The sequence below is a fragment of the Lontra canadensis genome, unplaced genomic scaffold (assembly GCF_010015895.1).
Source record: "Lontra canadensis isolate GAN:19392208 unplaced genomic scaffold, GSC_riverotter_1.0 scaffold173, whole genome shotgun sequence".
Lineage (NCBI taxonomy): Eukaryota > Metazoa > Chordata > Mammalia > Carnivora > Mustelidae > Lontra > Lontra canadensis.
In genome coordinates, this window is record NW_022631167.1 from 1,611,985 (window position 1) to 1,635,255 (window position 23,271).

The 23,271-nt window shown below is 42.1% G+C and overlaps 1 protein-coding gene across 1 annotated transcript; it reads right to left on the bottom strand.

Moving 5' to 3' along the window:
• Positions 1-2: 2 nt before the first annotated feature.
• ALKBH1 (alkB homolog 1, histone H2A dioxygenase) lies at positions 3-23,264 on the bottom strand. The gene is made up of 6 exons (XM_032846263.1): positions 23,060-23,264; positions 19,880-19,988; positions 15,818-15,980; positions 5,325-5,415; positions 2,126-2,319; positions 3-1,175 (listed from the first exon to the last, which is right to left on the bottom strand). Exons 1-6 carry the CDS (start codon positions 23,231-23,233, stop codon positions 746-748), a joined length of 1,161 nt encoding a protein of 386 aa, XP_032702154.1. The 5' UTR covers positions 23,234-23,264; the 3' UTR covers positions 3-745.
• Between the last annotated feature and the right edge of the window lie 7 nt (positions 23,265-23,271).

Sequence of the window (23,271 nt, forward strand, 5' to 3'; positions counted from 1 at the left end):
TCTTTAATTTAAAAGAGAGTTTTATTCATGGAGAAAACAGTTACAGAACACCCTTGGGGCTTTTTTAGTCCAACAATTAAAGCTGCATTAAAAAGCCAACACGAAGAGTTTAGACCTAAAGGAAATCTGGAGAAACTACTGCTCCTCTTCCTGCGGCTTTATATATATTTTATCTTTTAGGTAAGAAAGAGCTGTGATTAATTTCTTTCCTAGGAGATGAGGTTTCTAGTTCCATTGTCTTAATGTGTATAGGATTTTTCTGTGAAGGCCAGAGAAGACGGAAGAAAAGATCACTGGATGGCTGGAAGAATGAGGATGAGACTAATGACTGGTTCTTGGGACCATGATTTTACCACAAATCATTAGATGGGGTAGCAGGAAGGGTGTCAGGTTTCCCATTAATAAAATCTGAGGTATTTAAGGCTCCAGTAACATGGCAACTCACTTCTGCCTCTCTCAGAGGTAACGGCAGAGGCTGGGAATGCTGTTCTGGCTGCTGCTTGGATTTCTCACATACAACAGAGCCAACATCTAACCAGACTGGACCATGTCCAACACATCTCTGAGCAAAGTGGCTAGCTGCTTTACTCTTCAGGATGGGTTCCAAGGCAACACTGTGATCCATGATGAGTTTTTCCCTGTCTCTGTTTTTGGCTTGTCTTGATGCTAAAGTCTATGGCAATACAAGAAAGCATGGTCATCTACTGTGAGACCTGCCTGACGAAAAGAATGGGCTCCCCAAGTCTCAGCTGTTAGGGTTTAATTTCACTCGTTTTACTTGGCAATTCTCGTCATCCAGGTGGCAGAAACCTTCTGTGGTGATGTCTCTCTTCTTCTCCTCCATGGGTTCCACAGGGAAGTCCTGGTCTGTGGCCAGTACCTGTCGGACAGTCATGTTCACACGAGCGGTCTTCAAGTAGCTGGTGCACACCTGCCAGTCCTCCTCGGAGCAGGGCTCCACCACAGAGTCTCTGGGGAGGACGGTGGGCAGAGGCGTCTCTAGGCAGCACGGCAGGCTCTCCCCCTGAGGACTTGGAAGGACCCTTGGGACCGCATGGTTCAACAGGCGGCTGGAACCTGACATTACCATGATGTCACCGCTGTGCATGAACATGGCTGTGGGCGCCTCATCTCTTTTGAGGCCACCCAGGAGAAAGATGGCAGACTGTCCGAAGCTATAAAAAAATAAGTAAAAGAACACACAACATTAAGTTTCTGTTACTAACCAAGGCTGGGAAAGTTACTGCCAACTACATTCTACTCGTATTTCAGCTCAACACATCCTCTTTTTAATCTGTTAAGAGCCTTCTCTTCCAGCCTGCGTCTGTAAGTGCCCAACCCGTGATCTGCTGCCTAAACTTAGCAGGGCCCATAGGACTGCTGCAACATAAAATTTGAAACGCTTAAATAAGCAGATTAAAAATTTAGTTTTACTATTACCCATCTTTAAGATTTAAGCCTTCCAACAAATTGAGTCCTTTTCTATATTTATCTTGCCTGTTCACTTTTTTAAAAGATTTTATTTATTTATTTGAGAGTGAGCGAGAAAGAGAGCACATTTGCAGGGGAAGAGGGAGAGGGAGAAACTGACTCCTCACAGAAAAGGGAGCCCGATGTGGGGCTCGATCCCAGAACCCTGGGATCCTGAGCTGAAGGCAGACACTTGAATGACTGAGCTCCTGGCCTGCGCACTTTAAAGATAAGACAATTAATAAAGGACACTGTTCAGGCACTTTCTCTGCAGGATACAGCTGCAGCACTTTGCCCAATTTAAACTCATGTCTAGGGAGACAAGAGAGTAAACTAGTCAGGCCTCCATACTTTACTCTTCCTTATTCTGAAAAGGTTGCTTGTCTTGCCTCAGGGCTTTCCACAGACACTGACGATACCTTTCAATACAAAAGGGAGACTCCACGCGTCTTAAACACAAACATTAACTGTAATTTGGTTACTACTCTTAAGGACAAGGTTAATTTTACTTACGACAACATTGTTAAGACACCCAGAAGTAAAAGATGGTAGAGTCCAACCATTTCTTAAATGGTTTTTATTTAGTTAGTTTAGAAACGCTTTCGAATAAGGAATGACGTGGTAGAAGGTAACCAAATCCCTAGAACCAGCTTACCTGAAAGACAGCAGGGGTTTGGAGTGATCTAGTTCAGATCTATCTACGTGGATTCCCAGTGTGGAGTCCAATCTGTAGTAATTCAGGATACCTGCCTCGGCTCGGAAACCCCGAAACCCACAGGCTGCGGCTACTTGCTCTGAGAGGAAAGCCAGGTCAGAAGGGAAAGGTGTAGAATGATCGGCTGAGTATTTCTTTGATAGAAGTAGGGAAAATAAGAAAAATAAACAATGATCTCAGGAAAATAGGAACTGTGGCATAAGATTAATTACCACCTTAAAATGATCTAACTTACATGTAATCCTAACATAGCATGATTTATCCATCTGTTTTTGAGGCATCCAGTAATCTAATGAGATATTCAAAACAGCGAGTACCTAGGACACGGCAGGCACCATGCCGCACGGTGCTAAATCAGACAAGTTCCCCCTGCATGGAGTCTACACGTGAAGCAATTACTACGTCTCTCTCTGGTATACTTTAATCCCAAATAGGATCATTTTCATAGGACAAAAAAGTGACTCAAAACTGTCACTGCCAAGAGGCACATGATGACTAAATGTGATGTGTATCCTGGAAGAGAAAAAGGACATCAATTAAAAACTAAGAAAACTGGGGCACCTGGGTGGCTCAGTGGGTTAAGCCTCTGCCTTCGGCTCAGGTCATGATCTCAGGGTCCTAGGATCGAGCCCCGCACTGGGCTCTCTGCTCAGCGGGGATCCTGCTTTCTGCTCCCCTCCGCCTGCTTCTCTGCCTACTTGTGATCTGTCTGCCAAATAAACAAAATCTTAAAAAAAAAAAAAAAAAAAAGAAAAACGAATGAACGCTAAGAAAATATGAATGAAATATGGACTTCACCACTGTAATAATGCATTAACATTGGTCCACTAATTGAGACAAAGGTACCATAATAATGTAAGATGCTAACAGGTATAATAACTAGGTGTGGGGCATATGGGAACTCTGTACTATCTTTTCAGCAAATTCAGAACTATTCTAAAACACAAAGCTTACTTAAAAAAAAAAAAAAAAAAAAAAAAAAGGAAAGCAAGCAAGCAATTCTAATACAATAGCCACTTTGGTTTTGGGCCCCCAGCCCACAACACGGCATGGTGCCAGTTTCACTCGTCAGTCTGATGGGATGACATGTTCAAAACATCTGAACTGAAACTACCTTACACCATGGTCAAGGCAGAACCTTAAAATGGAAGTAATTTCCAACATTTACTTTTCTGAACTATTTGTAGCATGTAAAGATCACAATACTCCTTTTCTCTTAAATAGAACAAAACAAATCAAAGGGCAGAACACTCACTCTCTCTACAAAACCCAGCAGCTCCGGAGAACAAGGTGGCAGTCTTCTCGGCAGACAAGGGTGAGGGCTGCTCTGCTCGGTAAGCCCGCAGGGGCCCAATGCCCCTTCTTTGTCCTGCTGCTGCTCTCACATCTCCCTCTGCCCAACAACCTCAAAGCCTATTAGCAGACCCACTTCTGTCTCACCTCTCCACTAGTACCCTGACGTATCCCAGCCGTAGCAACAGAGGCACACCTCTGGAGAGAACGTATGCACTTTGGCCAGAAGTGACCTTTAGCTTCACATTAAGGAAGACTTCTGTAGAAGGTCTCTAATGGATGGCCAAGCCTCTTCAGTTGGAATTTCTGTGTTTTATGTTTTCTTCTTTTTCCTTAAGTGCACATAAGAAGAGTTCCCATTTAATTTCCCCAAACCAAAGAACTATAAGGTTTTTCCCTATCCTTTCAAGTTTCAATCCCTCACAAGATCAACTGGTCAGAGGGGCACCTGGGTGGCTTAAGCCTCTGCCTTTGGCTCAGGTCATGATCCCACGGTCCTGGGATAGAGCCCCACGTTGGGCTCTCTGCTCAGCAGGGAGCCTTCCTCCTCTCTCTGCCTGCCTCTCTGCCTACTTGTGATCTGTCAAACAAATAAATAAAATCTTAAAAAAAAAAAAAAAAGATCAACTGGTCAGAGCTACTGTTCTAGCACTAGGTTACCTCTGTGGGCTTTCAACCCTACCTCCAACTGTCTATGCACTAGTCTTCTTACTTCTCTTTTAATTTTTGCCGTTAAGTCACTCAGTTTCTGATAATTTTTCACTCCACATTTTTCTTACTAAGTGAGAGTAACTTTAAGTCCTTGGGGAATAACAGCATCAGCAATAAATATAACATCATAAAAAACAATAAGCTAACATGTATTGTATTAACGCATTTAACTTCTCAGAACAAGCAGGCACTGCTGCAATCGCGACACAGGCATTACACCTTTGACGCTCGCCACCACGGCCCCCCCAACCCCATTATGAGGCATACACTATGGAAGGCCAGGTTCAAACCCGGGCTGGCTAACCCAGAGACGATCACCTGGCTATTTCCCCAAACACGGATATCCAGTCTTCCACTGAATCTGCATCAGTGAAGTAAGAATTATGTCATGAACATTTCCAAGCAGCATTTATCACTATTTTGAGCAGTTAATGTAATTGTTAATAGGCTGGTTTGGCTGAAACTCTGGAGCTTTTAGAGAGTTACTAGTTAGCAGGAAGATGGTCTATACCAATCTCTTTATTCAGTTTAGTCTCAGAACGAGTCCTTCTATTTGGTGGCAAACATCTAAGGGAGACAAGAGGCACCAGACTGCCCACGATAAAGGAGGTACTTTTGGAAACATGGGGGTCGGGAATGAGGAAACTGTACCTCAAGAAAACACCAGACTTTGTTAACTGAAGGACATTCTTCCCTATCTGTGTGCTGCTCAGACCTGATACAGCAGGCAAAGGTGCCTTCTGTGAGGTAATGGAGAACACCAGAGGCATATGGAGCTCCTTCTACTCCAAAGAGATATTAAACAATAATGGAAATAAAGGTTTTAATTGAGAATTGCTCTTGAATGCAGTAAAGAAAAATCTGTACCCTTAAAATGTTAAAATGTACTTAAGAGCAAGCACCAATGACTTCTGATGAAATACTACGACGTAAGAGCATATGAATTCTCTCTTGGGGGAAATTATTCATTCTTCTTGGGACACTGTTATCAAGAGGGTTTTAAGAGATAAATGAAAGAGATCCTTCCACCAATGGATAATCTGACAGTGTACAGCTTGCCCAGGAACATATCCAACTACTGAGCCCAAGGAGTTTAAAAATGAAGACAATGGAATTTGCAAGGAACTCTGCATACCTTACTGTCCCAGTTGTAATGGTAGCCCAGGGTCACCCAGCGCAACTTCTCTAGTAAGCTTCGGGGTCTCCCTTTATTCACTTCTTTGTTCCTGTGAAGATTGGGGACAAAAGAGGATTTATTCACCTCAAATGGCAGCCAACAGCTCTTTGCATGCATGGAATTTGGTATTCCTTGGTATAAGCTGTTAGCAAAGACCTTGATAGGGGAAGTGAGAGCAGCCAAAGGAATTGACCAAAATATGTAACACTAAAAAACATGTTAGCATTTCTTTCTTCTTCTTTTTTTTTTTTTAAAGATTTATTGTTTTGAGAGAGAGAGAGTGCATGTATGCTGGGGAGGGGGGCGGTGACGGCAAGTGGGAGGGGTAGAAGGAAAGAATCCCAAGCAGACTCCGTGCTCAGCAGGGAGCTGGGCCAGGGCTCAATCTCAGGACCCTGAGATCATGACCTAAGTCAAGATCAAGAGTCGGGCACTCAACCGACTGAGCCACCCAGATGCCCCCATGTTAGCACTTCTTAGTCCTTGGTTCTAAATCCTTTGCTGAATGGGATCAATTTTATTATTATTTTTTGAAGATTTTATTTATTTATTTGTCAGAGAGACAGAGAGAGAGAGAGATGGGGCACAGGCAGGAGGAGGGGGAGAGGGAGAAGCAGACTTGATCCCGGGACTCCATGGTCATGACCTGAGCCAAAGGCAGATGCTTAACCAATTAAGCCACCCAGGCGCCCCCATGTTAGCATTTCTAATTTTTAGTCCTTGGTTCTAAAACCTCTGCTGAATGGGATCAATTTTAAATGGCAAGTTTCCACCATCTCAGTAATGATAAGGTAAGAACAACACAGTAATATCTTTACCTGTCCATTGGAAATGGGACCAAGGGCACTACAGGTAATTGAAAATTTGGCTAACAGAACATGTTCAATTTGGTTTGCTGAAAGTGAGGTATGATTAACTACAGCTATCACTATGTTTATAACGATGGTGGCTTCCCAGAATTATAGGTTGGGGGGAAAAGTTTGGCAAAATATACATTGTATACAATCAAAAATAACTGGTGTAACATGACTTCTTCAACCCTAACATAGCTTAGATAATTGAGGCTTAGCTAACAATTAAGGACCACTGTAATTGATCTGGTTTCTGACATCCCCTTGTTCAAACACAGGAGGCTTCTGTAAAACAGAGAGGTGCCCTTTTTGCAATTATATCCTGTCTGATCAAATCTATGGGATTAACTACTCTTCTTCTAGAGGAAGAAGCTTCTTTGATTTTCCTCTAAATATCTAAAAATACAAGAATGCCAGGCCTAATAATTTTAGGGTTTGTTTCTCCTATGCAATTTACATCAGTAATCAAACAATTTTTTTTGGTTCAAGAACCACTGCTGTTTAAAAAAGTAAAGATTAGACTGCTTTAAGGAATTCACATTTTGACAAGAGATGACAGGTAAGTATAGCTGTCTAATCAGTTAAGTCCTCATGGCAGAGTTGGGAGTTGAACGTGGCATTGAAGAATGGCCATCATTTAAACAGAGTGGAGCAGTGGGCAATACTAGTGTACCACATAGGGAGAAGCAAAGGGATTATTAGAGGCTCAAACTGCAAGTGGCACTCGCCTTGATGTTTCAAAGAGTTTACAAAATAGATGCTATCTGTCCTCACAAAGTTTACAGTCTAAGGACATTGTGACACAGATATACATCAAGGCCAGTAGCTAAAAAGGAATGGAAAAAATACCGACTGACTGAGGAGAGCGGTGTAGAAAAAAGGCAGAGCCCCTGAAAGGCCTGTTTACAAGGCTGGTTGTTGGCAGGCATCTGGAACTTGGACTCTGGGGAGGTTCACACCATTCCCAAAACTGCTACTCACTGTGCCTAAATTTTGTGCAAAACAGTATGGTTTAGGTTAAATAGCTGTTTTCCTTCTGGGAGTCTGGAATTTGGTTTGTGTCACATAGAGACTACGGGACCAGCCCCTAGTAAGAACCTGGGGGACTAAGTTTCCCTGGTGGACAACAATTCATGCATGTTGTCACAACTTACTATTGGGGGAATTAAGCACACCTTGTGTGACTTCACTGGGAGAAAACCCTGGAAGCTTGAGCCTGGCTTTCCCAGGACTTTGCTCAATGTGTCTCTTTCCTTCACCTTTTTGGTTTGTATTCTTTGAATTAGAGTAAGTCTTATCCACAAGGACAGATATGTGCTGACCCTTCCTGGCGTATCATCAAAACTGGGTGTGGTCTTGGGGACCCCTGGCACAAGAGAAGACAGGTTATGATTAGCAGTTCAGGGGAAACAATATATATGCATGGCCAGTGACTGCAACTAGCTGATGTGAACAGTTACCATGTAGAACCACCATTCATTATTTTATTTTCTATGTGTAAAAACTAAAAACTGGGGGGTGGGGGGAAAGGAATGCATAATTACTAACACAACATGGGTTCTACCAATGTTTCTTCAGCTAAAGATACAAATAAAAAAACTCCCTAATGATCCCCTCCGGAGAACATAATCTATTTCAGTAGCCTTGAGATAGAAAAATAAGAATGACCTCTCATCTCCGGACTCCTGAGAATACTGTGGTTAACAGTGCGTAGCCCACTTAGTTTCTGCCAAGTGGTTTCCAAATTTTAATGCTCAGGGGAATCACCTAGAGGGCTTGTTAAAACCCAAATGGCTGGGCTCAGGCCTATAAGGAGACAAAGAATCTGTATTTCTAATAAGTTCCCAAGAGATAGGGATCCTGCTGAGCGAGGGAACACACTTTGAGAAACACTATGCTAGCCAAAATTAAAAAACAAGATACCTTCCACCATTCTAGATCAATAAAGGATCGTTTTATTCTTGATGAAAAACTCATGCTATTATATCAAAATTAGATTGATCTAAACTAATCAAGGTAAAAGAATGCAGCTCTAAAAATAATTCAGGGGGCACCTGAGTAGCTCAGTCAGTTAAGGATCTGTTCTTAATTTCAGTTCAGGTCATGATCTCAGGGTTGTGAGATCAAGCCTCGCGTCGGGCTTCACACTGAGCATGGAGCCTGTTTTAGATTCTCTCCTTCCCTCTCCCTCTGCCCCTCACCTCTACCACATGCCCTAACATAAATAAATAAATAAATAAAAATAATTCAGAAGGCGATGGCATTTTAGATACTCAATATAGTATCACCAAGCTGCTTTTCCATCAAGAGTCAGTCTAATGTTCCTTAGGACAGGGCATACACTATTACAATCAACACAGTTTTATGGTATTGTTTACAATAAGATAATCAAAATCATAGTAATAATCGAGCACGAACAGAAACATCCTATATTATACCTTTTAAAATCTGTTCTTCTAGAAAATCAAAAGAACATCTCTTTTCTACCTTAACTGTATTACTGTAAGGAAGGTTTTGGGCTTTGCCTTCTATTATTGAAGGGGGCTAGTGTAAGGGTGTAAAAGCATTAAGTCTAGGCCACCTAACAAAAAGGAAAAAAAACTTAAAGACTTGTGTAGTGAAAGAAGAGCTGTGATCATTGATTACACCATTTGAGGATGATTTTATACACACACACACACGTTTTGTGTAATGTGTCAGACCCAGGTAGGTTTAAGATTCCACCCCTCATTTCATAGCCTCTGAGAACACAATTTCCTTTCTTTGTATGGAATTTCTGGTAGGAAAGTAACAATAATTATAAGATTGGCCTTCTAGATGTGACAGTAGGACAGGCTAACACTAGTCACTTCCTGTCTCAGCACTACTTAGGGACCATTCTGGTCCCTGTGGGCTTTGGGTAACCAAGATTCCAAAAAACTCAGTATTGAACACTGTGAATAGTTTAAGGCCAAAACCAAATTTAACCCATGCCCAGATGATTTTCAAGCAGGAAATACTGAGAGATGAGTAAGAGGAGGGGGGAGAGGTGGGCTGTTCTCTTTTTAAACCTGACTTGTCTAAAAGGAGGCCAGGAAGGCTCAGTGCCAAAAGAGCTGCCATGTCCGCTCTACGGAGTGCAAGGGGTATGTCGGGACCTAACTTTAAATCTTTATCCAATTATCCAGAAGAATGTTTTCAAGCAAGTATGACCCTGATTATGGGTTCTCACTGCAAACAGAAACATACTCCGCTCCCTGCCCCTGCTGCAGCTCCAAGCCCTGGCAGGAGGATGACGGATGGGTGAGCTGGCCACCTTCTCCTCTGGCGAATGTGCCTACGCAGCAGTTTGCTCACTTTCTGTCATGGATAAGTGCTTTGTGTAAGTGCTGGTATTTCTCTCAGCAGTCATGTCCTCTAGTGCTGCTTTCAACTGAACCCTAACTGCGTGGAAATGAACTGCCCTGCCTGTCCACTCTTTGTGCAGGGTTAGTTTGAGTGTCATAACTAAGCACTGGGAATTCCTTTCCTACCTTGCTTCAAGGGACATTAGTGAATCATTATGAAAGCAGCAGTACTCACTCAGGGCAGAAAATGTCTAAGGTTGTTTATGATAAAAAGCCTTAAAAATCCCATTACAGATATTTGTTTTTTCAATCATTTTTTAAAGTTTTATTTCTTTACGTAATCTCTACACCCAGTGTGAGGCTCAAACTCAATGACCCCAAGATCAAGTGTTCCCTACTGACTGAGCCAGCTGCACACCCAGCTTTACTATGGTCTTTACATGTAACTGACAGATTGCCCTCTGACTTCACTCCAAAGCTCAGTTCCGTATTTCCAAAGGCAAACTGGACATCTTTGCCTGGCTACTTCAACAGGCATTTCAAAAAACATTAATCCCCAAACTACACTAAGAATTTTGTCTCTGCTCCTTCTCTTCCTCTTCCTCTGGTAATCCTATTTTTAACTTTAAGAGGGACTTCCAGAGTTTTACATAAATAATTATAGCAGCCAAGAAAAAGAAACAACCTGAGTGTCCATTGATGGGATGAATGGATAAAGAAAACACGACACACAACACATAAATGAATACTATTCAGCCATAAAAAAGGAAATCCTATCATTTGTGATAACATGAACCTTCAGGGCATGGTGCTAAGTGAAATGTAAGTGAGGGAATGACAAACTCTGTATGATCTTACTTACACATGGCATCTAAAAAAATCTAAAACTTGCAGAAACAGAGAAGACTAAAAGCTGCCCAAAGTGAGGGCGGGCGGGCGTGGGCACGTGAGTTCTGAGGATCCAACGTACAGCACAGTGACTACAGCTAACAAAACTGTACTGTGTATTTGCTAAAAGAGTAAATCTTAAAAGTTTTCATCACGAGACAAAATTTTGCAACTACGTGAGGTGACTTAACTTACCTAGATAATTATTTTGAATATTTACATACCAAATTGTTATACACCTTGAACTAATACAATACTGTATGCAAATCATGTCAATAAAACTGGGAAAAAAACCCTTCACCAAAAACTTCAGTTTTACCCTGTGAGTGCTACGGAGAAATCTGAAGATAATCCTTAACTTCTTGTCTCCCACTTCTCATAATCTCTTGGTCACCAAGCCTTGTTGACAATGTCTCTTCCATTAATAAGCTAAATTCTTAATTGTGCTTTTTGCAACAACTGTATTTTCCGTCCATATTCCTCACTGTCAAGAATTGCCGTTCTAAGGGTGCCTGGGTGGCTTGGCTGGTTAAGCGTCTGCCTTCAGCTCAGGTCATGATCCCGAGGTCCTGGAATCAGCAGGGAGCCTGCTTCTTTCTCCCTCTGCCACTCCCCTGGTTTGTGCTCTCTTTCCCTCTCTCTCTCAAATACATAAAGCCTTTAAAAATGTTACCTTTCTAAAGTGAAAAATCTGATTAATCCTGATGAATCCCCATAGGGATTCATACGACAAAGTCCACACTTTGCCAAAAGGCACGCAACCCCCTAATAATCTGGTTCTTAACTTTCCCATCTTACCTCCCTTCCTTTTCCCACAGGGGGCACTACCCTCCCCATCCTTCATGGCTGTGCCTCTGGTCATACAATTTTCTCTACTGAAATGCTCTTTCCTCTTCTACTCTATTCTCCGTACAGCAGATTTTTCTGACATGCTTTTGCACACACAGTTTAACCTCACTTCTTCAGGGAAATCTGTCCTAGTTTCAGTCTGTCCCTCCACTGTGCCACCACTGCACCTTGTGACTTCTATTCACCTACAAATTCTGTATGTAAGTACCTGAATTCTTCCTTTAATTGTCCCTTCCTCAAAGGCAGGGGGTTAATTTTAATCTTCATATCTGTTTTAGCATCAAGTATTTCCTAAAACACAAATGTACATTATTCAATAATGAAAGTAAGATGGAAAGGTACTATATAGTCTTTAATTGATCCTTCTCAAATTCAGCATGTTTTCATCAGCCTAAGGGAGGGGGTTATCAATTTAGTTAAAGTAATATGTAAAAAGCAGTTTCTAATATATACAAAGAACTGTGGTTGGCACTGAGGTTACAAAGACTTCAAGGTCTGGGGCAGAGGAGGGGCACGGCAGGCAGTGGGAGGGAGAAGGGCCCCATGACTGGATCCACTCTAACAAGTGCTTATAATAGTTTCATAAACAAAGTCTTAAAGGAGTAGAAAAGGGGAAGAGATTAATTCTGCTTCCACACTGAGGACATTAATGCAAAAAACTTCCACATATACAAAAATGGATGCAAAACATTTCATTGGCTAACTTATGGAATAGATAAAGCAAAGTTGCTTTATTGAAATTAGTATTTCTCCTCGTCTTATTCTTTAAGAAGTTATTTTTTAATAGATGCTATATTCACAAAATTCAAAAGGTACAAGATAGGATCCACTTATTAATTCCACAAATATTTGGTAATTATCATGCACTGAAGAGTAAAAACAGAGGGCAAGGTGATGAAGATTGAGGGAAAATGGGGGACTATTTTTAATTTAATGATAAGGGAATCATCTCTCATAAGATGATAAGACCCAAAGACTTAAAGGAAGCAAGTCACTGATTATCTAAGGGAAGAGTTTTCCAGGTAGAAGGAACAGCCTGTATAACGAATCTCAGCTTGTCTGATGTGCTGAAGGGAAAGCACGGAGGCTACTAAAGCTAGAGCAGAATAAATGAAAGGAATGGTGGGAGATGAAACTGGAGGTGGCTGGGGGATGGATCACCAAGGTCTTCACAGGCCATGGTAAAGACTTTTGATTTTATTCTAAGTGTGATGGAGTTGCATTAATGAATTTTCACTGGACTTTGTCCCTGGCTCTTGGGAGAGAGGTTTTAAATCCTTGAATTTCTTGGAGAAATAGGAGTATCTTTGTTATTCACAGTGGGCCCTATACCACAGCTAAGTTTATGCTAAGGAGATGACTCAGGATATGAGTCTGTCAGGCTAGGAAGCCCAACCATGTGCTTAGAGGGATGGAGGCTTTCAGTCAAGTGATTAGCTAAACCTCAGGGGCTGGGTTGGGGGCTAGAAACGGAGTAAAATCATGTGAGTAATAATTCAATCAAACATGCTTAAGTAGTGAAACCCACCAAAAAAACTGAATACTAGGTTTGTGAGAGCTTCCTGGGAAGGTGACACTTCCTGATTCCATGGAAAGAGGACATGGAAGCTCTGTAGTCAGGACCCTCCCAAACACCGCCCTACATTTTCCTCATTGGGATGGTCCTGATTCGTATCTTTTATAATAAAACTATAAACGTAAGTATGATTATATACTTGAATTTCTTTCTTAAATTCTGTTAGTTGTTCTAGTGAGTTATGAACCTGAGAGGGTCATGGGAACTCCCCTGAATCTGAAACCAGTTGGTCAGAAGTGTGGGTAGCTTGGGATCTCCCAAACTTGTGCCTGGTATCCTAAGTGAGACTGGCTTGGTTGGAGACCCTGGAGACCTAGCCCTCAACTTGTGATGTCCTTGTCGACTCTGGATGATGACATCAGAATTGAACTGCAGTACTGAAGATGAGAAACTCTAAGAGAAGTGCAGGGATTTCTATACAGACTGAAGAGGGGCGCCTGAGTGGTTTGGTCAGTTAAGCATCTGACTTCGGCTCATTGGGGCCCTAAGACAGAGCCCTACATCAGGCTCCCTGCCAAGTGGGGAGTCTGCTTGTCCCTCTGCCTGCTGCCTCCTCCACCCAGGTCATGTATGTGCACATGCTTTCTCTTAGAAATAAATAAAATCTTAAAAAGAAGAAAGACTGAAGAGGCTTAAGAACAGACGCAGGGAGACAGGCTAGGAGGCTATTGCAGTAAATGATGGTGGCTCAGACTAAGGCAGCCATGACGAGATGCTGAAAATTGATTTTACTATGGTGGTAGCCTTCCTATATTTGCTATAGTTGGATTTAAGATTTTTGAATGGCTGTATTGTGGCTGCATTCTACTGCTGGGGTATGTCACTCTTGATTTATCTGGTCTCTTGCTGACAAACACTTAGCATGCTTCTCATCGCCCTCTCATTATGAACAATGCTGCAGGGAAGATGCTTATACCTAATTACTGCGATCTTGTGAAGGCTCCAGCGACACTATGCACTCACAGAACTAAGGTGCCCTAATTTTGTGAATAGACTTATTTTCCCCTCTAAGTTCAAATATTTCTTCTTCATTTCCTACTTAAAAGTTTCTTCTTCCTTGACCACAGAACACTAAAAAGTTAAAACGGAAAGGATCCTTAGAGGTCCTCTGGCTCAGCAGTCCTCAATGTGGATATTATGGTCAATAATCAGAATCTCTAGGGAATCTTCTTCAATGACAGGCCCTCTCCCTTTCTGAGCTGCTCTGGAAAAGTGGGGAGAGCTGGCATGTACTGTCCAGGTGACTCCAACCATGATCCAACCACCTGAAATGGCTTATCCAGTCCAATCCCTTTGTTCCCAAGATGAGGAAATCAAAACACGTATCACATAGTGACAGAAGAACTAGGGTCCTAATCAATTTTCAATGCCACCAACAATGTCTGAGCCTATCACTTTCTTCCAACCCTTGACAACAGAAGGTAGGACCACCACATTTTTTATTTTTACTAATTGGCAAGACAAAAAACCCAAAACCCCAAAAAAGACCCTCACCACTGTTTACGATGATTTATTAATGAGGTTCATCTGAATTATCATGGAAGATGATAACTGGGATTTCTGCAGTTATTTGTCAGAAGGAATAAAATCAATTACTTGAAAACATAGGCTGGTTTAACCTCAAACTCTAGCTCTCTGACAAATTTCACTCAACCGTGATCTTCCTATACTTCACTCTCAGTTCTAAAGAAGACATCACCAAGAGCTTTACAGAGGGTGTTTCCCACTGCTCCTGCCTTTCTCATAACCTGCGGACCAAGGAGGCTTCAAAAGAAAACCAAAGAATTTTAGTTTTCCTTTCCTCTTGCAACTAAAGGAACTCTTCTATTTCCCCTGTTGGAATCAGTATGACACAGTTTCTGAAAACTGAACCATTAGAGATCCTAAGTCCAAAGAGAACACACAAAGCCAGAGCAGTGTTTTAATGGGCTGCTCCGAAGATTTTTCGCATATTACCCTGTTTAATCCTCACACTGTTAAATGAGGGAAGGACTACTATGAGGCACAGAAAGGTTAAGAAACTTGCTCAAATTTACATACATAGTAAGTGGCAGACCTGGGATGAGAACCCAGGTGGTCGTAGAAAGAGAATAATAGACCCAATTAGAAAGTAATTTTTTCTTCTTTGATACCTTCTTCTGCCTAGAGGAATTATGTCTCTCTCTGCCCCCCACAGCATTTTTCTAAACACCTATTCTGACACTTTCTAAGCTCTGTTATAATTATTCCTGTTGACATTGAGTTCCTGCCATAGACTATGCCCTCTTGAGTATAAGGAAAGTGTCCTGAGAATCTTTGTATCTCCAGTTCTTAGCATCATGCCTGTATACAATTAATCCTCAATAAATTTCTGTGGAATGATGGGGCACCTGACTTCAAAACAATTATATATTTGTGAATGAATAAAGGTTGATTCAACATTAAGGTGCAAACATTAGTTCTCATGAGGAACAACTGACTATAAAACTGCTAGTAGCGGTGACTTCATCTAGGAAGGTAGAAATAAAGAGCTTTTGGTGTTAATTTCTTCCAGGGTACAAATCTTCAAAGGAACTCACAGTTCACTTTTTAAAAACATTATATTTTTTTAAGTAATCTCCACATGCAATGTGGGGCTCGAATTCACAACCCTGACATCTGAGTTTCGTGGTCTACCACCTGAGCCAGCCACGTGCCCCTGGAACTCACTTTAAGTAGAAAAAGGGCTGAAGCTGGACCAGCTGATGATTAATGAGGATGAACTCAAGATCTGAGCTATGATAAGGAAATACTTAAAATGGGTATCAATTTAATGTAACTGTCAAAGCATCTGTCCAAATGTTCCCAGGGGAAAGAATGTAACTGTGCTGTTTCTGCATGGAAACAAGGGAAAAAAACAGTTCAGTTACTTTCACTGCATTGTTCTAGAGCAGGTCCTCTAAAGATGTGCAGGGTGCTGAGCTGCATATGATGAATACTTACCTCAGAAACTCTTTGCTCTGTTCCCACAGGTCCTGAGTCTCTTCCTGGGTCATGTGCTTGTCCAGGTTACACACATTTGGTTTCTGGGAATATAACTTAAGGCACTGCTTCACCCAGTGCCACTGGTAACCTGGGAGGAAGGGGTTTGGGATAAAAATAAATCCTATACAAAAGGACAGGTGGGGAAAAGGAGAGGAGAAAATTCTCCATCAGTTATTGATATAACTTGTTTTCGATGACATCCTATACACACTACTGTATTATTTATTCCCTATCCCCCTTTGCTCATGCTTTGTGGCTTCCACATTCGTAAGCAAATGTTCTCATTCCTATTCTCCGATTTTAGAGGAAGGGAAGAAATAAAGAAATTCTCAAGAGAAACAAATATTCCACAACTATCCGCTGTGCTACCCCAAGGCAAACTTAGAACTGGTCACGCCACAAGTCACCACTCAAATCTGTACCAGGTATTTATCATTTTTTAAAGATATTTTATTTATTTATTGGACAGAGAGAGATCACAAGTAGGCAGAGAGACAGGCAGAGAGAGTGGGGGAAGCAGGTTCCCCGCCAAGCAGAGCCCAATGTGGGGCTCGATGCAGGGCTCGATCCCAGGACCCTGAGATCATGACCTGAACCAAAGGTAGAGGCTTTAACCCACTGAGCCACCCAGGCGCCCCGGTATTTGTCATTTATAAAGGTGGTAGCTGCTTCCTGCAATTACTACCTTTGTGAGCGCTCAGTGGCCCCCCCCCCCCGGCCTTTTCTGTCTTCTGGTATCTAGCTAACAATTCTTACATTAAATTCCCTTAGTTAAAATAAACTGGTGTGATTTCTGCCAGTGATTGAAATCTGATGGACAGAACAGGGAAGAAAGACGCTGTGAAGTACATCCGCTCAGTACGGCATGATGCAAATATCTACAGCACGTGCGCGGAAAAGGACTTTGTGACCTTGAAAGTAGTCGAACGTCATTCTTCTCCTGTGTCGAAGAGGAATAACAATATTTAACTGGAATCCCATGCAGGCTAAGGATCCATTCTCTAAATACTCAATGAACATATGCTATGTACTTTCTTAAGAATTAAAGATGAAAAACTGTCATCAGTGAAGCCCCTGGCGACAGAACAGCAGAGACGGCCGTTGCGCACATAATGCCTGGCAGAAACCTGGCTATAAAAGGAAACAGAGGTTGAAGAGTCATGGAAGAATAAAGAATTTAAGGGGAGAGTTTATGGCTTTTAGGGTTGGGAAAGGCTTAAGCATGCTTACAGATAATGCGGAAGAACCAGCAGAGATTGGAACTGGTTGAAAATGGAAAAGAGGAAAGGAGCAGAGCAAGGTCTTAAAAGCTGGAAGGGGTGAAAGAAGGTGGAATCAAGAAGGTGAAGGGACTGGCTTTGAACAGAAGGTGTTCCTCTTCCTCTAAAATTGGAGGACAGGAGAGAGAACATTTGTTTCTGAGTGTGGAGGCTAGTTTTGCACTTCATGCATCAGCAAAATTCTCCAAATAACTTTAGAGTATGACAGGACTGTCAATATTTTGAGAGAGAGGAAAAAAAAAGATATGGAAACCCCGAACTTACCCACCTATCAGCATTACTTCACAAAATAAAGATTATAACATTCTGTAAAATATCAGATTAAAGGAAGACTACTGCTTACCCAGTAACAGGAAAATGATTACCTTTTAGACAGTCCACTCTAGATGACTGTTGCTTTCTTTTACTGAATTAAAATTTGCCTCCTTTTAATTTTCATGCATTGATCTTAGGTTTGGATACACATAGCAACCCCCAAATTAGTTTCTCATTCTTCAAAAATACCTCTAGCTTTCTCTCATTTATCAATCATTTACGGGGCGCCTGGGTGGCTCAGTGGGTTGGAGCCTCTGCCTTCAGCTCGGGTCATGATCCCAGGTCCTGGGATCGAGCCCCGCATCAGGCTCTCTGCCCAGCAGAGAGTCTGTTTCCTCCTATCTCTCTCTGCCTGCTTCTCTGCCTACTTGTGATCTCTGTCTGTCAAATAAGTAAATAAAATCTTTTAAAAAAAAAAAAAGTCCCCACCCTATCAATCATTTACTATGTGCCAGGCATGGGGCTTAAGTACTTCACAGTGTACTCACATTTAATCTTCACAATAACCTTACAAAGTGAGCACCTTTTTATACACATTTTACCTATCAGGAAACCAAGGCCAAGAAAGATTAAGAAACTTGCCCAAGGTCATATAGTGGATGGTAGAACCATCCAGTTGGTAGCCTCATGTCAGAACCTAGGCCTTCACTACTAGTATGTACTGCTCTCATCCCTTTGTGGTATGACAACCTTTCAAATGTTGGATGCTGTCAGGTTCCCTCTCAGCTTTACACTGCTTTCAGACCCATGACTTCCTGCTCATTCTTAAAAGGACAGGTTGTGGTTACTCAGGTTCCTTCACAACAAGCAGAATCCAGAAGTTCACACAATCCCTCTGATCAAGTCTAAATCAGAGATGGTCATTTCCCACGTTTTGGACATTGGATTTCTACTAAATGCAGCTTCAAATGTCAGGGAAGACAGAATGAAGTCTCTGAGGGTACCTCTAATGAGGTACCAACTCACAAAATGTGACTTAAGTGTGAAATCCCAGAAAACCTGAAAATCAATACAACTATTTGGACAACAGATAAACCAAAGTAGGGTTGATAGCTTTGTAGTCTTAAGCAATTTGTTAAAAGAGGGTAATAGCAAGAGAGAAACAAGGCCTTGAAAACAGGAGGTAGGCCTGAAACATCAAGGGCAGCCTTTAAGAACAAAAGGTACATATAAGACTACTGGTGATGCACGCTCCTCATTCATCCAAATTCATGGCAAGCCACACTTTCATACATTAAAGCCATCATTTGACTCTTCTTTCATGAAGAATTTAAGTGCATGAGGCCTTTTAGGGAAGTACTGATACTGTTATGCCATCCTATACTGTTAACAAATACATCAGTGGTCATAATTATTAAGAGCTGTGACACAGACCTGGCCCATGGCATAATAATGAAAACTGGTATTTTTTAGGGATTTTTCTTGCTTTTAATCTGTATTTGAAATCACAAATACAGTGTTAACTTTATGTCCTCTCCATGAAAAAGGATGACAGATAAAAGCTTATTTGATCACATAAGGCATTTCTGTATTTTCTATTTAATTATTTATTTGAGAAAGTGAGAGCATGAGGTGGGGGAAGTCAGAAGGAGAAGCAAGCTCCCCGCTGTGCAGGGAGCCTGATGCAGGTCTGGATCCCAGGACCCTGGGATCATGACCTGAGCCAAAGGAAGCCGCTTAACCGACTAAGCCACCCAGGCGCCCTGCATTTTCTAAATAGTTCATAATAATTAATCTACAATGGCCCCATGATCCTAAAAGAAAAAAAAAGACTGGGGCTCTTGGCTGGCTCAGTCCGGAGTATGTGACTCTTGATCTGGGGTGTGAGATTGAGCCCCACATTGGGGGCAAGTTTACTAAAAAAAAGATTAAAAGCATTACCCATCTTTCATTATGTTAGTTTCTAGATGTGTAATGTGAGCTACCCAATATTACTGAAGTGCAAAATGCTACATGATTTAGTTTATTACGGCTTTTGGTCTCATTAACTATTAATGTTCTTTTCAAAAGCTCAGCCTTAATAATAGCAACAATTTTTAGGTTGTTTTCTTTTTTTGCCACACAAAAACATAGAGATTTTGTGATGAGAGCGACCATTATGAATTGTTCCGTCATTCAAAGTGGTTCTTCTGCCAGAGTAGCTGTTTGGAGTCGGGGCAGGGAGCCCAGAATCAATGTGATAATTTTTGATTTGTACCTGGTGTGTCACTTTCTGCACTTAAGGTAGGCACTACTGACTCCAGTTCTAACCTTTGGGAATTCTAAATAAATGGACATCTTAGATGAGGCAGACTTATAAGGAGTTTGGGAGTGAAATATTTTTGTGTTCAGTTTTCCTCTTTGTGTATTTACCTGCTTACAACTCCTCTCCTGAAATCAGACAAATGATTATTTGATTTTGTCTTCGGAGGTCAGCTGCACTCACCAGGATAGCCTTGGAGTCCATAAGCTTGCCACTTGCTGACTGGCTGAAGTCCTGCTCTATGTGCATCGTGGTCACTGACAGAAGACACACTCAGCTGAGATCTAACCACCTAGCAGGAAGGAAAGAGAAGTCAGAGGGCTAAAGCTAGTTTGCAAGTCAGATCTGAGAATCTCGAACTTCTAAAGATATTTCTGGTATAAGGAAAATTTAGGAGTCCTAAGTTTGGGCTCCTAAACTTAGTTCTACCACTTACTTGATGTAACACTTAGGTAAGTCAATTAACTTTATTTTTTTAAAGATTATTTATTTATTTATTTGATAGAGAGAGCACAAGCAGAGGCAGCAGCAGGCAGAGGAAGAGAGAGAAGCAGGCTCCCTGCTGAGCAGAGAGCCCAACATGGGGCTTGATCCCAGACCCTGGAATCATGACCCGAGCCGAAGGCAGATGCTCAACCAACTGAGCCACCCAAGCGCCCCCAAGTCACTTGACTTCTTGGAGCCTCAGTTTTGTCATCTATATACTTACAAATATTAGAAAGCAATATAAAATTAAGCAGTGTGAGAAGCAGGCTGATTTTGGCCTCCAAGACTACCGTTTTGTATGACACCACACCTTTGTGGATTTCTTCAAAGGCTCTCAATTGTGAGAGATGTACTGAAATATCCTCAGTGAAAATTCTGTTCACCTCAATTCGGTCCAACAATAACGCTTCTGAGGCACTTGTATACAGTTGGTGTTTTAACAGATTTGTGAGGAGCATCAGGCAGGGGAGGTTAAGAGAATGAAGAGAGTGCTCCAACCAGACAGAATAACTGTTTCAGTAAAACTGGAAACCCCGTTTGCTGAAAGCATGTTTATTCTTTTTTTTTTTTTTTAATTTTATTTTTTTATAAACATATATTTTTATCCCCAGGGGTACAGGTCTGTGAATCGCCAGGTTTACACACTTCACAGCACTCACCTTAGCACATACCCTCCCCAATGTCCATAACCCCATTCCCCTTCTCCCAATCCCCCTCCCCCCAGCAACCCTCAGTTTGTTTTGTGAGATTAAGAGTCACTTATGGTTTGTCTCCCTCCCAATCCCATCTAGCGTGTTTATTCTTTTAGATGAAACTTCAAACTGAAACTCAGAGCTTTTGCCTTTGTTAATTACTGAGAAATTGAGTTTTTCCAGGGCTCATGAAGTTTTCTCTGCATATAAGAGCATCTTACGGATGGCTCATTAAATTGGTTAAGGGATCCAATATTCAGTCACTAAAGTAAGGACATTCAGAAAACAAAACCCTTTATTCCTCCATTAGTAACAAACAAGAGTCTGGCTTGCCTTAGAATACATCATCTGTTCTCTTCCAAAAAGATATGATCTCTTATCCTATCAACTTCACCAAGTGTAGAGATTTCCAGAAAAAAATAGCAACTAGTGGCTGGTCTATTATTACCAGTCTCTATAATAAAATGGTTATGTGGAATGTTCTGAGAGACCTCATCAGCCAATTGTTCCAGGTACTGATAAGATGTTTTTATTTCAAACACTTTATAACGATCTTTCAAATAGACCATACTTAGTAATGCACTGTAATTCAGCAACACCCTCATATCTGAAGTTAAATTTGTGGACCTATTCTCCATGCTAAGTTGAAACAAACCTCTGAGTCTTTAAAAAAAGCCCTCCTTCCACTCTTGCCTGTTAGCTATCACTTTCTTCATTGCTCATTAGTTGCTCTCATAGCAACTTTCTTCTCCGGTTTGCTACTTTCAATCTGTTTTGAGCTGAGGAACGAAACACCCCAAGGTTTTGTTTTGTTCTGTTTTAAGATTTAATCCTTACTTATTTGAGAAAGAGAGGGAGAGCACAGTGAAGAGTGAGAGGAAGAAGCAGACTCCCTGCCGAGTAGATAGCCTGAAGGCCGGGGGCTCACGACCTGAGCCAAAGGCAGAGGCTTAACCAACGGAGCCACCGAGGTGCTCCTAAATATCCAAGTTTTTATGTACTCAATGGATAATGTATTTATTTTGAGTGCTTACTGTTTAAGATACTGTGCTAGACACAATCATCTCCTCAGAGGCTTACATTCTGAAAGTATTTTTGAGAGAGAGAGAGAGAGAGAGAGAACAGGCAAGCACAGCAGGGTGGGCAGAGAAGGAGGGACTCTTAGGCAGGCTCCATATGCTCATTGTGGAGCCTGACGTGGCACTCGATCTCACTACATTGAGATCATAACCTGAGCTGAAATTGAGTCAGAAACTTAACCAAATGAGCAACCCAGGCATCCCCATTCTAAAAGTATTTAAGTATTGCAGCAAAATACGGGCAAAAGGAGCTGAATGAGGATCTGACCCATGTATATTATTCCTAGAGAACGGACTTTCTGTATGCTATTTTGACAACTCTAAGACCACTTCTTAAACAAACGAAGTTCCTAAGAAGCTGAGTTCTAGACAAATATGGTGCTACTATAGCATTCCGATTTTATTGCGGGCTATAATAAGCTTAGAAAGAATTCTGCATGCAGCCATCTGTGGACAAAACTAAGGCCAAATTAAAGGATCAGGGATCCTCAGTGCTACAGCGACTGTAAAGAAATTACGCATTATAGTACATTTGTGATTTTCCCTGTACCCCCTGTCCTCCTTTATGTCGCTTTTCTTATTCCACAGGGGAAGGTAGAAACAATGGATAGTGTTTGGATTCGTTTGCCCTTTACTTTCAAACGTGGAGAGATCATCTCAATCGTTCAACGCCCTCTTGCTAAAGAGCCCAGAGACGACAGGGAGCAGTTTTGTGGACAGCGGTTTAACAACATCGATCCCTCTCAGTTCTGGGACGACTCCGGTAATTGTTTTTTTTCAAGCTGCAGAACGCTATCCTGACATCTGTGAATACAATTTATGCGTTTTTACACAAATCGAAGTAGAGATGCAAATGGACAGTTAATGTTAGGAATACAATTCCCAACCGTTGAGGCCGCAGCCAGGAATGGCCGCGTGGAGGAACCGGCAGCACAGCTCTTCACCGCCAAAGTGTGACGCTTCGTGGACACTTAAACTCCGCGCCCATGGAGAGCGGGAATTACTCAATAACAGTCTGGCGGGGAAAAGAGGTGAGGAGGACCCCGAAGCCCTTCCAAGAAGCGAGGCGAGGCGACCGGGGACCCGGGCCACTCCTCTGTCCGTACCTTGCGGGCATCAGGCCCCGTGCCGCGGGGTGCCGAGAAGTCAATGACCGCTCCCAGGTCTGCGGTCCCAGGGCGACTCTGCCGGTAGAAGCGGAAAAGCTTCCGAAAGGCGTCCTCCCCTGGCTCTGCCGCCAGCGTCGCTACAGAACCCACGGCTGCCGCCATCTTCCCCATGTCGGTGGCTGGCCTCTTCTGACCCGGAAGCAGATCCG